At 42.1% G+C, this 18958-nt stretch overlaps 1 protein-coding gene across 7 annotated transcripts in view; it reads right to left on the reverse strand.

Moving 5' to 3' along the window:
* The window catches only part of mctp1a (multiple C2 domains, transmembrane 1a), a 128106-nt gene that overhangs the window by 22317 nt on the left and 86831 nt on the right, over positions 1 to 18958 (reverse strand). For all 7 annotated transcript variants that reach the window (XM_065965406.1, XM_020652378.3, XM_020652379.3 and 4 more), the window contains 2 exons: positions 13444 to 13560; positions 4033 to 4089 (listed from right to left, as the gene is read on the reverse strand). In XM_065965406.1, coding sequence (XP_065821478.1) covers positions 4033 to 4089; positions 13444 to 13560 — 174 coding nt within the window. The remainder of the gene's footprint in view (positions 1 to 4032; positions 4090 to 13443; positions 13561 to 18958) is intronic.

The following is an 18958-nucleotide window of genomic DNA, read 5'->3' on the forward strand; positions in this document are numbered from 1 at the left end:
GTTATAGCTCTGTAATTTGTCGAATAGTTTGTGAATCCCAAAAGTTATCGGCTGTTCAAAAATAACAATGACAACAACTAAAATTAGAGACACATGTCTCAGTGAATTGGCCAACATATAAGAGTTACAATTACTTCTCAATTTAGTATTAATTCAACGTTTACAGGTCCATGAGCTCAAGCTAAATAAAGTCAAGTCTATGATTATATTTACCATCTGATTTGCTCGGGAGAGGGAGAAAATGAGCAAACAGGAGAGGAATGCAGTGTGTGTGTGTGTGTGTGTGTGTGTGTGTGTGTGTGTGTGTGTGTGTGTGTGTGTGTGTGTGTGTAATATAGATAGATAGACATAGAGTTAGAAAAGAGAGGGAGTGCACCAAGCAGTAAGCCCGTGAGCAGGACATGATTGCAGTGTGTATCTTATCTGTGTCAGGTCCTCCTGAGGCTAGTGGAGCCTAGCTGAGCGGAGCACGAGCGCTTCAGTGACCAGTCAACCGTGTGAGGGTAATCTCCTCACTCCTTCAGTCTGTCTCTCTCTCTCTCTCTGTCCCTCTCTCCTTTTTGCTAGTAAGCCCCCCTCCCTCCCCCCCTCCCTTGGAAGGCAGCTGTGCAACTGCACACACACAACTGAGACGCTGACACAGACACACAAATGCATTTACCGGCACAAACACTCATACCCATGCAGAGCCTAAAGGTGATTGCCTCGGCTGTGGACAGTGAGCCCGCAGGTGAGAGGAGACATCACAGGCTACACTGCACACTGAAGCACCTGCAGCTAGTAGTCTGTAAATAAAGCCATGAGAGGCTGGTTTCTGTTTCACACTCTGTCCCGGGCTCATGATGTTACTTCAAGCTTTGCTGGGAGATACTTCAAAAAATATTTAAAAGATTTAACCAATTCAATGTAAAAGGAGCCCCAGTTCATTTTATGAAATACACCTTGGGCAACAAAATCTAGCATTATATAATGTTGTGCTGTCTGAGTGAAATCTTTAATAATAATTTCCAAAACAAAGCAAACAATTGTCATATCGCTGAATCTCTGATTATATTTAGCAATTATTTTTCAGGTGATATCTAAAAAAAAAGTTGAATGATTCAAACTCAGCCTGTGAGTAACTGAATCTGTTAATTATTCTCAAACACAATATTTTATACTCTCACTGTAAACGTGCCTGATATTGAATCAATAAAAAAAAATAAAAAAAAGGTTAAAAAAAAACTTCATTGGAACAAGCCCACAACATTTCATGTTAAATACAATATAGGTTATTTCTCCTTGTACATTTTCAATAAATTTGTGTCTCAAGAATAAATGTTGTATACTCGGAGAACATGTCACTCGGAGAAAATGCCAACTTGCATTAATAGTTTTATTGAAAACTAAGTAAGATAGGGGAATCAGAATGCACGTTTAATGTGTTTGTGTGTGTGGTGTTGGGGAGAACGTAATAGAAGTTGTAGAAGTCGTAATGTTGAAGTCCAGCAAACACACACACAAACTGTGGAGGGGTAGGGGGAGAGGAAATAAAAAAATTAGTTCACATCTCACAATCTTTCACCATTCATGAGGCTGCATGCTTGGCTTAAACAACTGAGCCGTCCCCATCAATTAGTGTAGATGCGGGACTTTCATTGAGATTAAGTGACTAATATCGGTGCTTGCTCACAAGAAAGACACTTTTCACGTCTGCCCAACAATCTGTTAAGTTGAAACACATGTGGTGATCCAAGGCAAAAAGCCTGCAAGGGGTCCTCTATGCAATGAAAAACAGGTGCTCTACTTTTTGGACATGTAATACCCCATTTAGCCTCTGGAGCAAAGGTTATCCAGCTAATAGCTGCCTTGTGTTGCACTGGGAAGAGTTGTGCACATGGCCGGAGTAAACATCTGGGACAGATTGTACATACTTGCAACATATGCTTCAAGTTCAATTAAAATGAGGCCTTGGCATATTTATTAATCTTTTTTTTCCCCCTCTCGCCTCTCTCTGTTGCTCCCTCTCTCTACTTCTCCCTCCACTATAGGCCTGTGCCATAAAAAAGTTTTTCTTTGACCTGTCCTTCATACATACACATACAATCTGAATCTGTGCTTCATATCCAATGTAAAATACTTCATGTCCAATGTAAAAGACAATTTTGTTAAGCCTAGAATCTCCATTTGTTCAGCACTTAACCAGGTTGGTGAGAGGGCAAAGGGAAGAGTGAGAAAGAGGGAGTATGTGTAAGAATGAAAGAAAATAAAAAGGCAGGGAAGGGGCGACTGAAGGAAGCGTAGAAGGAGAGTGGGAGGGGAGAGACATGTAGGCGAAGAAAAAAGAAAAATGCCCCCTTTTCAACCTCCCTACGGCTCAAATGAAATGCTAACAGTCGAGGGGAGCAATAGATCAAAATGTATGAAGCCAGAGTTGGTAAATTGTAGCCTTTGTGGCGGCTGTGCTATCCAGCGTCCCAGCCCTGTGTGAGCACAGAGAGCAGGCCCTCTTATGTGGAATAATCAGTTTGGCACCAAATCTGACGGAGGCCGCAGAAGCTGCTGCTGCACCTCATTTCAATATGAAAGTCCAAATGTATTTCATATAATCTGTAGCTTTTCAAATGCCTCTATTTTTATTTTATTTCCCCCCTGAGAGGAGGTAGAAAATGCACTGATGGAGGGCAGACCAAATAAGGGGTAGAAAAGAAGGTTCAAGGTTGTCTGGTGCATATCTTCAGTCAGCCCCCCCCCCCAACACACACACACACACACACCTAAGTCTCAGCCTTGGAACTTCACAGCCATGAAACTTTGCTTCTGAATCACTGTGGGAGAGGATGTAACGCTCACGTATCAAGGTATGCTCATCGCCCAACCGACTGCCCAGCTGACTGATTGCCTGACCGCCTTACTGGTGGGCTGACTATTTGACCATCTGCACCATAAATGTGTTTCTTTAACTCTTTTGTTAAAGGCCTGCACTTGCGACCCTTCAAAAATTGGAGAGGTTGTTGCAGAGCGGCACAGTGTCCAGAGGCAAATCATTTTCAGATATCAAATTGCATGGTCAAAGGCCTTTACAATTACCATAGCAAACAGCCAGAGTTTTCCTCCAAAAAGATTACCAAAACAGACGATGTGGTGCAATTTACCACATCTTAACCTCCTAACCTTTCTATTGCTGGAGTGTGGCTGTAAGGCATCGAGTATCAGCTTAAGTAAATTCAGAATCCAGATGATTCAGTGGAGGAGAGGAAGCTCACTGTTTTCAAAGTGAAAAGTTTGGACCTCACTTAAAAGCTCATGTTGTGATTCTGCTCCTGTTTACCACTGCTAGACTGCCATCAGACTTGAGCTGCAACCATAAAACTGTTTCCATCTCAACTGTGCCTCGCCAAAAAACCAGACAACACAGAGGTTGGATAAAAAAGCTGTACCATTTCAATTACCATTCCCAAGTGGAACCCTGACATGGTACTGTATGCTATCCAGTGGCATTTGTTTCAGTAGCTGCTCCTACAGTGTAAACGAGCGGAGGCAGTAAAGCAGCCACCTGTTGTTACCTGATAGTGTCTGGACAAGCCCAGATGCTGTTTTACTGGGACATAAATGAGCGGTGAATGGACCTAAATAGCTAACTAAGCACTTTATATGCGTGCATGTTCTCAGGAAGCAGGGCTGAGGCACAAACGTGTTACAAGCGTAAATTCGACAGAGTGTCGTATTAAGAGAAAAATAAGAATAGTGTACCAAACTGCAACGAAAGCCCAAAAGCAAAGCAAACCACATAGAGGAAAGGTGAGAAATGTGCCATGTGTATGCCTACAGAGAACATTTTCAAAGTTTAGAAGGCTGTACAACCACAGTCCATGTGTTTGTGCCTCGGGCACTGAGAATAACTGAACTGGGGAGGAGATGGGAGGGGAAGATGGACTCATTTTGTCCGTCTGTTTGTGTTTTGGATGTATGAAGCAGTGTCAGCCCCTCCTGAGGCAGTGTGTTTGGTGCATGTGTTTGTGTAAATGTAACCCTGACAGAAGACATAATTACCTTGTCATCTTTGTCAAAGTCCTCATCCTCATCCTCCAGAAGGTCCTCCACTGCTTGCTGACAGTTGCAACAGAGGAGAGAGGGGAAAAAAAAAAGAAACATAAATGTTTTGCATCAGCCATAGAAAAGATAAACATTAGATAACATAGGGTTAACATAATCAGAACAGCTAAAGAGGCGTAGTAAAGCGGATTGGTTATGCTAGAGTTTCTTAATGAGTATGGTAAGCATGCAGATAGCACAACTATTAAACGGGTGTGCGCTAATATGTCACAAGCCTCTGAAATGTTTAGAATTAGATTTTATTTTAAGAAACGTTCTGTTGTTCAAATGTGCCGCCACTTCCGGAAAATGTAAGCGAAAGCTTTGCCTTTGATTTTTCAAACGGCTAAGATTAAAGTCTATTCATCCACTTCGAATCGCCTTTGCAAAAAAAGCAGTTATGCCCTTCAGTGGGACGAGACAGCAGATCTCCTCTTTTTTTAGATTCTTCTGACCTCTTTAACCTTTGCAGTCCTCTCTCACCTCTACCGTCAGCGTTTCCATCGCTACATTCATCTATCTACAGTTTCACACGCGCTCACAGAAAGATGCTCCACAAGAGGAGAAAGAAGAAAAGCCTGCAGCAAAGAGAGCAAGTCACAAAGAACAGCAACTATGTGCTTCAGTGGTCCAAAACCGATGAAACCGGAGCTGATGTAGCTCTGAAGCCCCCAGATACCATGAAACATACTGTACAACACGGAGAAAAAAACGACATACACATGTGCACACAGTCAGAACCACAAAGGCAAAGGAGCATATGGATACATACAGTGTCTTACAGAACAACGATTTCTGCATTTTGGTGAAAATAAAGCCAATAAACAAATGTCTCTGCATGTGTTTAGAGAGCAGCTTGGCCTTGTGTGTTTAGAGAAACTATATCTGATTACTGTTTAGTGTGACTAAGCGTGTGTCTTTGTTAGCATGCACACATTCACTTCATGTGAAGTCTGATGCCAATGAGGCGAAACACCCACAGATCACTGCTGCATCTCTCATCCACTCTCTTTCTGTCAATCACTCATCAAAGCAAGGTCATATTGTTGCTCTTAATTTACATAAACAAAGCACCATATCATAAAACCCACAGCTGTCAGCTTCAGCATTTATCTGTTCTCATTTTAGTGTTACCGACCCGAACCCCCTAAAAACATTTAAAAAATCATTGCACGCCCTCCCCCCAACCACCTCAGAAACAACACAAAACTAGTTTGGAGAAATCCAAAAATTCATCACTTAACAAGACAATAGCTTTTGTCCTTTTTGTTTTTCATTGGAATAAGGAGGGAAACTATGTGGCGGCTGACATAAGCCTCTTATGTAAATGCAGCTTCCCACACAAACAAAGAGGAGTTCAGAACAGCAGAGTTGAGAGGGTAGAGTCAATAGTGTGTAGATGTGTTTGTGTGTGTCTGTGCCATCAATAGCTCAGAGTCACTAGGGCAAAGTGTCGTGCATGGCAATCTTCGTTTTAAATAACTAACTGTACAGCAACTGGTTATTCCCACTTCACTCAGACTCCATCAGTGTCTAGACAAATAAGCTTGACTAAGTATTCACAGTTCACGTTCTCATTATTGATAGAGAATGCACTCACAGCTACAGTATACAGATACAAGAGAGGGAATTCTTGCACTCAGCCGAGGCAAAAGATGTTGATGTGATACTGTAAAATGAAAGCCTGCTGGCATCTCTAAACAAATGAACTATAACTGTTTATAAAGTCATCATGGTTCCTCCCAAATCCTTTCACCCGTGCCAAAACACAAACATAATGGATTCCTCCACACAGAGGCTTTGCGAGGGCACGCCTGGCACACGCTCCAAACTTTAAACAAAGGGAATGAGCATGAGCTAGCTGGAGAAGCATGACCTAGAGAGACAGAGAGAATGATAGAGTCGTTTGTCTCCCTCTGCTCTCTCCTCTATCGCCTCTGGTTACAGGGAGAAGTCATGTTTCCTGCAATGAGACACAGTGTAAAATTAATAAATAAAAAGACACGGAACATGTCATCTGCCCTGAAGATTGCCATGGCTAAATGTGTGCATTGAAGCTACTGTCTCTGTGAGGGAGGATATAAATTACTTCAGTGCGGCCGATGAATTCCAAACATCTCTCTCTCTCTCTCTCTCTCTCTCTCCCCCTACCTTTCTCACTCTCTTTATTCTCTTTCTAAGACCTGTTTGGTGTATGATATCATTTGTCTGTTTATCCCTCCATTATCATGTTGTTTGAATTACTATCATTACAGCACGGCAGCATCAAAGCCTTGCTGTCGACGGGATCGTGTCGGGCTCACGTTGCCTGCAGAGCTGCTCCAGTCAATTCAATACCTACTAAGGTGGGGATTAACATATTCACACCTATTCAAATGATACGGGGCTGATGCGGGGCTACTCTTACAGATTACACTGTGCCCCACAAATACATACAAAGATGGTGATAATACAAAATAAACACAGAGAATAGATGTGAGGGGAATGACATTGAGAGTTCAGTGGCTGTGAAAGTGTGAATACAAACCTAGAAAAAATAATTTAAAGGAATTAAGTTCAGATGCATTGACTTAGAGCTCAGAGCAGGCCAGCAGGGCTCTGATACACATTCATTTATTTTCTAAATATAACTGTCATTTTAGATCAGTTGCTATTTCTGTAAAGGACAGGTATGTAATTATGAATCTGTTCTAGTCTGTATGTTGAGGCTTCAATGACTGAATTATTTTATTATTTTGTGAGCTACTTTGACACTCTTATATACGCATCGCCTTGTCTACATCGACTTACATTTCTCGTTACAGATTGAGATCTTTCTCTGACAATAACTGTTGTTGTGTGGTTGGTGGATTTCTGCCCACATTTAACAGTCCTACAACACCCATAATGCCTTTTCAAGGACAGAACACAATGGGGAATAAGGGAAAATATCCCGGCTATGTAGTGGATATGCTCATAAAGGTGATCAGAGACAATAAAGACAGAGTTTGAAACTGTCCAGTTTCTCCACTTTGAGTTTATGTCCAGTTGTATATTCCTTACACCCCTGACTCAGACAACGTTAACTAGCGCATGCTAAAACAATTTTAAAACGGCAGTTGCTGTCAATAATAACCCAGGATTTGGAAATATGTGAAAACATAATCCATAGCTGTGTAGTCTATCTACACTTAATGGAGACACAAAGAAGAGTTTGAACTAGACTTGGCAAGTAAAGAAAAAAAAGATACTATGAGTGGATGGAGGCTACTTTCATGGAAGAAAAACAGAACAAACCCGGTCTGGATCAATGAAACAAGTGCACACACACAAACACACAAAACTACAAATCCACTATATGGAGTACTAGCCGCATCATTTTCACCCTCCATTGAAATGCCTCTATACTGGCCCCTCTCTTTCCCTGGCCAAGCTGAGTTCCACTATCTCCCCTCCTAACCTTCCCAATGACAGCCGCAGGGGGAATTGACGGTGAAGCAGACATCCCGGCGAACATGAAGATATACTTTCTCTTCTCTTTTTTCTCCCATTCCTCTCTCCCTCCCTCCATCCTCCTGCTGCGCTTCCTCTTTGATACGTGAGGGGGTTTTAACCTCTCCAGCTGCTGAGGTTTGGCCGACTGGCTGGCTGGGGGATCTCAAGGCCCTACTTGGTATGCACCATCCATGAGTTTATGTGTGTGTGTTTGTGTGCATGTGCATATTGCCTACACCACAGTTTCCACAGACTGGGGGAGGGCTGTGTGTCTGATAAGGGCTGCTGGCTGAGCCTGGCTGACCGACGCAGGCCCTTCACAAGCTGTCAGAGCCATGGCCCTCAGAGGGGGGCCCTTCCATCTTCACTAACCCAGCCAGGGCTCACCCAGCAGGGGGCTAGAGAGGGGTGAGGCTGGGGTGCGACCAGCGCTGGAGGCGGGGGATGGGGGTGATAAGGGCGGCTCCATATTCATGAAAGAAACACCAAATCTGTGAGCGCATGAAAAGATTGAGTTGTAGGATAGTAATGAGAGCATCTCTCTCACAAGCATACATTTCTTATTGTTTATTTGCTGACAAATCAGCAAGCCTGTTTAATCAGAGATGTTTCAGACGAAATCACAAATTTACATGCTCCACTGGCATTGTTGAAATAGTCGGTAAATACAGTAAATTCAGGGACAAGATGTTTGTCTTTCTCTGATGAATGGCACCATCTTGACTTTGTGTATATTGCACTCTGTTGTGGAAAAGAGAGCTAGAGCTGGTACACACATGATGTGCAATCTATTGGTACACTCTTACATCTGTTGGCTTTAGTTTAGGGTTTATACCGCAAATCTGAAAACAACTACAGCAGGTATACTTAGAGACAAAACAACAAGAAGCACTGAGGCAGGCATCCCGCACTGCTGACGTTGTTAGCAAAGAGCACAGAAGGTTCAGCGTGATGAAGAAAGTTAGACAAATGGAGGAAAAGACAACATGATGAAAAGGGCTGCAGGGAGGATTCCGCAGTGCCATTCCTGATGTTCCCGATGCTCCTGTCCCGCTTCAAACTCTGCCCGTCGCCTGTCTTTCTGCCTGCCAGCCTGCCATCCTATCTGCCAGTTTAGCAGAGACAGAGAGGCAGGGTGAGGAGCAGAGAGGAGCGTGGTGATGCCGGGGCGGCACGAGGGAAATCAGTGGGGCACAGGCGCTCACAGTTAAAAGTGACATGACCTTTTGATTTTGTCACCTGTCACCAACTGCCATGTCTGACTTCGCACTGAGGAGTGCCTGCCATCCGCCGCTGTTTTCTTCTGCCTCCGTCTCTCTGAATGCCTCTCTGTCTTTTTCTGTCTCCTGCTCCCACTCCATCTCCGTCTCTCTTTCTCCTTTTCTCTCAAGAGTTGCGGTTTTAAGGGGAAAAAGTGGAGGTGTGACTTTCTGCAGGAGTTGAGGTATAATAGGCAGCGTTTCCTCTTTTCCTTCCTGCTCTCCTAATATTTACTAGTCTCTACCTGTGTTGTGCGTGGCTCTTAATGAGGGCAGATGTCAAGGCAGTGTGTTTAGAGGCGCAGAGAAGCAGTTCTGAGATGCAAAATCAGGGGGGAAAAAATAGAATAGATAAAAATGACAAAGAAGTCTCGTTCCACAAATGATCCAATGTTTCAACAGTATCAGAGATTATTACTGTCTTGGAAAGAAACCAGATTATTTTTACACTAATGAACAATCTGCTGCTGTCACGGTGAGTGCCTCACAGTCAGAAAAGTAAAGATTAAACTACTAAAAGTAGAAAAACATGGCTTTAAAAAAAAACATAACAATGTAAGAATATAAGTAGAAAACAAATGTCAATTATTTGTATTAAAGCTTGACTACGCACGCAGGGTGATTAAACTCTATATATGTGCATTTATTTAACACCGGATGTAGCTTGATCCATTATAGTCAGTTCTACTTCGCCATCGGAGGCATGTCTTTAAGTGAGGAGTATCTCTAAACCATTAAGGTCTTCTCTGCTGTAATGGCATGGCGGATCCAGTCGGTGAATCTATGTAATGGTCTGAAGCATGGGATAAAGAGGATGGTTCTCCAGTGTCATGAGGCCTAATTGCCTGTCATCCTGTGGTAAAAAGAGACATCACCATGCTCCATACGTGACCTCTACGTCAGCCCGAACTAAAATGAACACCTTTGTAACATCTGGTCGGAGTCTTTCTGGGCCAACAGAACGGCTCTGTCTCTCCTCCTTTAATCTCAACGCCCATCATATATGCTTTTGTAGGCAGGCACGCAGGTGAATACAACAGATGAACACACCTTGTTCTCAGCTAGCAGAGCTGCTTGTCCTCTGGTGGACCCAGCTTACCAGCAGCATCCACTGCAAAAAGCTCAGGATGGATCTATGCCCCCAAACTGTTCCAGGTTTCAAAACATGACGGAGCTGGAGAGGAAAGGGTCATTTCATTTACGTGCTCCATCACCTTGTTACAATAAGAGCAGAGCAGAAATACAGGTTCCTTCCGAGAATATTTTCAGCCTTGAAAGTCAAGTAAAAGAAGTTCTGCCCTCTGCATGTATTCAGAGGAGTAAAAGGTCCTCTTCTTTGTTTGTTTGTTTTCGGTGAGCATGTTACAGCATGACACACAGGTCAGCTAACAGTGTTGAAGAGTCAGGGTTCGCAGGTCAGACTGATACATGATAAGAGAGGAGGTCTTTGACCTCGCTGGTGCTTTGCTTCCTTTAATCGCTGTTCAGAGGACGCTCCGACTGCTTAGCAGCTACTGGTCAAGGTTGGGGCGAGGGTAAGGAGCCCTGATCCGGGATCTGTTTGCAAAGCACCATGTAACCACACAACACTCAGTGACCCTGAGTGGTGAATTACAGCGTGTAGAGAACACTGTGTTTGTTTATTTGCCATTGACAGGGCTGTGGACTGAGGTTGCGGTGTAGAATCAGAGGAGGGTCCTCACATTGAACCCATCAGCATGAAGCACGACGCTTCATTTTATTAGAAAGTCTGTTCTCAAGTGTACACTTCTTTTTTGTTTTCTCTCTCTTCCCCCTTTTCCCCCTCACCCTTCACACTGAGTTCAGCAGAGATTCCTTTGGCATTACCCTCACCCCAGACTGCTGGAAAACCACAGCGCTCCGGATGCTGACCCCTGCTCCACTCAGCACAATGCTTTAATTTGGTGTGTTGTTTAAAGTAATTAGAAAGCCTTTTTCCCCTTGTTTTCTTTTCTATTCTTTTCTGTTCTCTGCCAAGTGCAAGAGGGAAACGTTGAGCCATCCATGACTTCAGCCTGATAAAGATTCGGAAGAGAAATCCAGGGGACCAAGAGGAGGAAGCACAGCGCGGAGATACAGTATGCTCTCACTGCACCGCCACAGATTGGGAAAACTGTCTGAAAACAAACAGGGACAGGACTCAGGGGAAACTTGTGTCAGAAAATGAGCGTTGCAGTGTACACATTTACAAACACAAGAGCCTAAAAGTAGTGAATGCTCACACCAATGCACATTACTTTCACTGTATTTAAAACAGTTTTACTTAAGAGTAATATAATGATTGAAAGAGGCTAACAGTTAGTAATAGAGTAAAGAGAAAGGCTTCATAACAGTCACCATTCCTAAGACAGTTAAATTGCAATGCAGAGAAAAGAAAGACAGTGACTGTCGCAGAATCATCTTTGTGTGGAACAAAAAGAACAAAGCAGACTACATCAGACAGCACAAGTATCATTACGCAGATAATATAGAGGATTCATGAATGATGCACACAGATGCACATTCCCTTAAACATCATATACTGCTCTTTCTCTTTTCCTTACATGGCGTATTTGCCTCAGACTGTCGCATCACAAGCATGAACCCACTTCTCTTTATACTGCTCCTATAGCGAAGCAAGAACACTCCCATCCACACGTATCACAATTTCCCAACTGTTAGAAATACTCAACACACTCACTTAAAGGTACTGCTGATTGTGTTCATATTACAGAATAGAGAGGTCTCATTCAAAGAAGGTCATGAATAAGTCTTAAACAAGCGTCAGAACATTTTTTGGCCTTGCTGATCTATTGAGCCCAGCGCCCCAAGACGACAAGTCCTTTAAATACATCCAAACTCAGCCACACTCTGGAGGTTGTGATCTTGAAGCAACCTTCAGCTTGGACTGTATGTCGGCAGAAGGATCCAAAAGGCAAGCTAAAACACAAGCTACAAGAAACTTGGTAAAAATGAAAATATTTTCTGTTGTTTAAGGCAAATATTTTCAATAATGATGATTTTATAATGAAAAAAAAAAAGTAGTCTAGACCGCTGCATGACTGTGAAGTACATATCAAAAGACCCAATCTCACCACATTAATAGGTGTCCATATCTCCTCTTATCAGCGAGCACGGGCAAACTTTGCAGTATTGTTTTAGTGAAAGGCACTAGCAACACGAGTGCTGACAGTATCAACATTTTGTAATGTTCAAATCAATTCCTGAGGTACTTGACGCACAATAGTCTCTTTCAGCGAAGAGAGAAAAGCAATTCTGCATGAAGTAGGAGTTACATGTACTTAGTCATATGTGAAGTGAGTGGCACATTATGAGAATATGTTGCTTCATTTTAATTAGGAAGTGCATGGGAAAAGAATATCATTAGGACTTGATACTGAGGGGAAGGGGGGGGGGGGGTGCAGCATGCCGGGTTTTGTCTTAAGGCATCTATGAGTTTTTTTTGTCAAGCAATGTCGCCATCTACAGGTGGAGGAATATTCCCTCTACATGAAGTCTGAGTCATTTAGAAGCTGAGGACTTGAACGTTTATGAAATGACCAAACCTTAGTTCTTGACTTGAATAACTGTATTCAATGTAAATGTGCTAAATATCATTATATACCAAACTCTGTCATTGTCAAGTAACCTTTTGGTCTCCAAAGAGGTTTCTTTTCCAAATCTGATTATTGATCTTTTTAAATAATATAGAGGCTTACACATTATTGAAGACTATCTCTGAAGACTTACAAAATAAACGTGTGCTGTGGGTGATAGAAAGTTCAAATGTGTAATATTTCAATTACACACAGCAATGTGATTAAGTTCATTATTCATCACTATAAAGATCTCTTCCAGATCCATTCTAATCCAACCCAAAGAAGCCTTATGAAGGGATAGATAGACAGGATATATACGCATATAGGAGGAAGAACACTGCAGAGAAATCTGGGTCTGTTAACTGGTTATTTCCAACAGAGTCTTGGAAACAGGCACTTATTAAAATTAATCACATCATTGTTCACGCTCACTCCAGAGTCCAGCTTTCTCTCTTGGTTTCATTCTCTACTCGGCGAATGTGCCCGGCCATGATTAAAACATGTCTGTTTCTCCATGACATTGCTTTGACATCATTTAATTGGTATAAGAGATAAAAATAAATGAATTAAATAAATATACCAGGTAAGTGGCGTAACATAGCTCAAGGTGACAGCCTATTATTCCTTCCTTTTCTTTGCCTCAAAGAAGCTAAAGTGAGAAATGTGAGATTTGCACTGAGAATGTGGCTCCTTAAGGGGCAGATGGAGGTTGCTTTTTTTTTTAAAGAAAATCAGAGAAGACATTTTTTAAATTCAATTCCATTTTTTTTGCAAAAGTTTATAACTGCAATTTAACCAGCAGTTATATCTTTAATAAGTTTTTATTTTGTACTGTTTTTTTTAATAGAAAGTTCTCACTCATTGGTGAATCTATTGTGATCATAATCACCTCTTTTAACAGCACAAACATGTGAAGACTCGTATCAAAGGAATATAATGCATGTTAATGTGATTAATGCTGTGAACAAAGCAAGAGCCGAATGCAAACAAGGCTTCTACAGTGGAATGAAAGAGGTGACTACGAGGTTAGCACTCACCACGTCTTGTCTGGTATCCTTCCCTGATGCAATGAGGAAGTAGTTCCAGGCCAAAGGCAGCAGCAGAGCCAAAGGAATCATGTAGAGTTCAAAGTTCCACACCACAATGACAAAAAGCTGCAAAGAGAGAAAAAGACACAAAACCCTCAGCAAAAAGAGAAGTGAGAACAAAAAAAAAAGTGTGAACAGTGTGTTAAGAATGTATACGTTCAAGACCTCAAATTGACCCCGATGAGGCAAACTCCTGAGAACGTACGCAGACCATATGTGCAATTTCAAGCAACACACATTGCAAGTCATTGATATGCAGAAACATAACTACCATGGAACAAAGCGTTCAAAATAAACCGGGCTTCAACAAAAGGTACAGGCTCGGTGTCTGTGAGCCTCAGTTCAACACCCTGATCCTCGAGGCTCCCTGGGCCTTCAGCTGAGGAGGACCACGATGAAGAGGATGAGTACGAGCCGTCACAGCCTCTTTCCCTCCTTGCCAATCATCCCAGAGAGCGGGGTCATGTACTGTTTTCAGCCACAGCACGTCAAAGCTGACCCCTCCGTACTCGAAACCAAACCCAGGCATCTGACCTCGCACACCCCACACCCTGAGTCCCTAACCCTGTCACTCCAAGCCCCAATACCCTCTCTCCCAGCCCAAAAGACTCATATGCCCCATCCCTAACCTTCTCTGCACCCATCTGCCAAATCCATAACCTCTTTACCTCCCCTCTCATCAGCAGACAAGAAAAGTACCATCTGAAAATTAACCTTTCCTTAAACCTTGGATTCTGGTTTTGGCAGGGCTCTTTAGCCTCTGACAACAGACCACTGTGGTGATTGAGAGAAAATATATGTGGGAAAGTGAAAATGATTGACTTTTCCTTAGCGGTATTGTGTCAGTAGTAAGCACGTATTGTGTCCACTATTTGAAAAAGTTTAGCTGGAATACATTTTGTAGGAATAACATCAGAAACAAGTAGATCAAATATGATATTCAATCTGCCTAAATAACTGATTTATACATATATATAAGTATATAAAGTTTTTATTTTTTTATTTTTACAATTGACAATTTTGAAAATGCAAACTATGTCAAATACTTCATCTTTTTCTAGCTACACATATTTATCAAATCCAAGAACAGAAAAATCCACTATTTACAAAATGAGCACAGAAGATGTGAAATTAATTAACAATCAGATTTGATGGGGAATGTTGAAATTGAGACTATTACTGAATAAAGCAGATTTAATATCTGTGCACCAATTACATGCTTTCCTGTTTGGCTGAACAACAGAGAGAACGCTTGATCATCAACAATTACATTGTTTTATTTCAGTGTTCAACAGGAGGGACAGACAGGGAGAGAGGAGAATGAAAATCAAGCTCTTCATTGTGTTTACAGTCCGAGGGTTAATGTGAATATGAGGTTCAACAGCCCCTCAACACGGTGTGATGCAGGTCTGCTGTTACTGCAGAGGAGCCGCTCAGCCACACACACACACACACACACACACACACACACACACACACACACACACAGTCACACACACACTCGCACACTCAAACCGTGCTGGAGGTATAACATTTTTCCTTACACGTGCACATAAAAGCAAATCCATCCGACTATTAACGCAAACAACTCTTCATAATAAGAACAAAATTAAACACAACTTTTCTCTTCCTCACACAGAAAAGTTAGAAAAGAACATTTTCCAAACTTTGGAGTGGAACTATAACTTCATGCAAAATAAACTTACAGACACTGAGTGAACAAAGGAAAAAAAAAAAAAAAGAGAGACATAAATTAAACATTAGAAATGTCCAGTGCATTTGCATAGTGCTCCCAGAAAAACGTCTTTTTCAAATAAACCTGAGTGGCCTTGGTGCAACAAACAAATCTCCCAAAAGGATCCAAACCTCTCTCAGGCTCAACTTCACTTTCTCACGTACAAAGACTCTTTTCTCTGATACAGCTGTGTGGGAGAATTGGAAAAAAAAACTGTTCAATAATTCATATTTGTATACTAATAAGCAACACAACTATTTCCCTTCATACATCATAAAAAAGCTTTTCAGAATGGCATAAGCTCGGCAAAAGAAATTCACAGACAAACAAACACAACAATGCATCTTCACAAGCAGTTTCTCTACAATATTCTAAAGTTATACATCATCCTTTTTAAATGATCATAGTTCAAAGATAGCTCAAAATTATCTCTAACATTAATAAAGAGTGAAATAATCTGCAAACTAGGAAAAGAAACACACGACTACAATCAAACAAAGGAGCCCTCTCTTGTTTAAAACCTACTCTGGTAGAAGATATAAATAACAGCACACTTACAAACATCTTCATCAGACACACAGGGTGCTTCTTTGAAATACTCTACAATAAATATCATTTACTGCAGGCATAGATTGTACTGTAAATATATTAAGTGTGTGGCTCTCTTAACGCTCACAGTATCGTCGTCACACAGACAAATGACTTGTTCCTCACTATCCTAATGTTTATAAGAAACCTTAAATCCTCCTTCCATGTTTTTTTCTTGTTAAATTTATCTTTCATCTCCATTCGCCTGAGGTTGTTTAACCTGTCATCCCTCTTCATTCCTCCTCCGTTTGGTTATAGTAGCTGAGGGGGAAGTTTTGACAGGCAGCTGGAGGAACCGGACACCCAGGCTCAGCAGTGGCTGGCTCTGCCCCGTCTCTGTGCCCCCCGGCTGGGTAATAGGGGCCCTGAAGTGCACGGACCTTTCCACCAAGACTGGGCGATCACAGCCAACCCCCGCTGCTTCCTACACCAGATAGCAGGCTCCTCGCCTGGGGAAGAGGGAGTAGGAAGGAGCCATGCTGTGGATGTCAGTGACCAGAGAAAGGCGGGCAGGCAAAAAAAACAACAACGATGAAAACATGCAGGTTCAAAAGGGGGAAAAAAGAAGGGGGGAAATGATAAATGAAGCTCCAGATGTAGTCTGTGGGTATAATTTGAAGATGACTCAGTATGGTGAGAGGCACGGGGACGGTTTTCTGTGATTATCTGAACATGGACAGACAGAGGGAAGCTCATGATGCTCCACTTATGCTTTATGTGTAATCCTGCTGAATTCTTACCTGTGCAGTGATGTAAAATAATTCTCAGACACAGTCAGTGTGTGTGTCTCTTTTTCTAATTGCACTTCAATAATATTCCAACATTGCAAATGAGTCTTTCGAGAACGTAAAACAAATGAAACCTCCATTTGTGACCATAACAAAAATGTGAGATAAACATTTTGTGTCCTTCTCCTACAATCACTGTATTTAAAGCTGTTCATTTTCTTAATACTTAATTAAATACACAGAAGTTTAGATTTTTTTTTTCTCTAAAGTTGAAGTTTAATTAGTTTTTAACTTCTGGCAGAGACTAACATTTAACCATACAATGTATTTAATCAAAACTGGTTTGTGCTTCAACAAATCCAAAGGACTCTAAACTTTGGAGAACAAAACTCTTCACGTGTCAAAAACCAAAAAAAGATTTCCACTGTCAAATCTGCTTAACCAATTCAGATGAAGTTAAAGGCAACATTTGAACTGGGCAAACTTCAACATCTACGAGAGTGTTGGATTTAAATGAGATGTGTAATTAAAATGGACAATCAGAAGCAGGCAACAAAGTAAAACCATGGCAGCATTATTTGTAATAATTTGGCTAAAATACCAATAAACAAAATCAGTAGACTCTATGATTTTGACAGGTCTCTGTAGTTTGAATTAATTAAAGTTTTAATTTTTGATGCTTTCTCTTAATATTAAGAAACCCCCTGCACACAAGAAGATATCACTTACGTTAACAAAACAGTCAAGTCAAAATGATTTATTCAAGCACTCAGTGCGGCATGTTGACAGTGGTATCTTGCATTATTTGTTTCAAAACACACCCGGCGTCCTTGCAGCTCTGAGCCGTGGCACTGTGGGAGGGTAATATTCAGTACTTTGGCTTACATTAACCACACACCAGGCTAACTTTCCCTCTGCTCTGTCTCAGTGGAGTGAAACTGAAGTTTGGATTTCAGAGTTCCCCTTTATCTCTCTTACATCAATTTCAATCCTGGCACTAAGTGTTGCCAGATAACAACTAAAAAGTCCTGTTAAGTTCGAGGGAACGAGAGAGGGAGGGAGGCTGTGTCCTGTTTGTGACCGGACCTGAGCATCATTCTGTGGTACTAGACTGCCCCCTGCTGTTCTCCTGCAGAACATAGATCTTCAGCACAATTAATGCTGCTCATCGGATACAAAAGCAGCCTGAATGACTAAACCCAAAGTGTCAAATTTTTAAATCACAGAAACTTTCAAATAAAGCATCCACCATTTTATGGCCACAGTACAACAGTTGAACATCTGTACCAACTTGATGTAATGATACTGTGTACCCGACTTCTCAACAAAAGGTTTTTCTTTCTCTGTCAAGTCTATCTCTGGTGATTAAACTCTGACTTGGTATTCTCAGTTAGTCATGCCGCTATATTTCAACTATCATTCGTTTTGCAAATCAGGAGAGCAGTAAAATGTGAAAGTATATCTTTCAAAGCTGTCCCTTGCTGTGGGCAAAGACGAACTCCCGACTTTAAAACTTTTAAAAGTTAGACAGGTTCTTTGAAGAGGAGTCAAAGGAGCAATTTAAAGAGACCTGGAGTGGTGTGTACCACTGACTGCTACGGTGTCTCTGCACTGTGTGTGTGTGTGTGTGTGTGTGTGTCTGTGTGTGCATGTCGATCAAACTGCAAGCCAGACATGTGCAAACACACACACGCACACACACACACACACTCGAATAGTTGCTTCTGTACCTGTCTTTGCTTTTTTCCCTTTTTTATTTCAGCAGGGTGAATTTTTATCTAAATGCAAAGCAGGTGATAGGTGCTCCAGTTTCCTCTAGAAGTAGCTCCCTTGTCTGGGCTCTCTTCCTGATAAGAGTCCTACTTTGCCTGACATAAAAGAGCCCGGTATCATTTCCCCAGCCTCCCCAACAACCCCCAGCTCCCTGCCCTCGCCCTTCCCCGAGCTTCACAAAGCTGCCTCTATTTGCTCCCAATTCAGGGCCCAATTGCAGATAAAGTTACAGCAAATTTGTTTGGAGGAAGAGCTGCTGAGGCCTGTGGTCCCTGGGGCAATAACAGCCTTGTCTTGCTGGGCCGTGGGGAGAGCTGGCAGCAGCAGGAGAACAGAACCCAACACCGCTCGGCCCCACAATGGCCTCAACTCTCCAGGAGGGAAAAGCAAAGGGAGCGGAGGAGAGGGAGAGATAAAAAGGAACAGGGATGGATGCACAGATAGAAGGGAGAGACGCTCAGCTTGCAGGTGTGGAGAGAGGAAGCAGACGCTTAACCCCGAGACAGGCAGACGTAGACACAGAGACCCTCTCACACACACACACACACACACACACACACACACACGTACACACAGACACCACCCATCATGCAGGACAGGAGGTAACTCCAGTCCCGTCCATTGTGCCAACGCCTCAGGC

This window comes from Labrus bergylta, chromosome 2, assembly GCF_963930695.1.
Source record: "Labrus bergylta chromosome 2, fLabBer1.1, whole genome shotgun sequence".
NCBI classification, from domain to species: domain Eukaryota; kingdom Metazoa; phylum Chordata; class Actinopteri; order Labriformes; family Labridae; genus Labrus; species Labrus bergylta.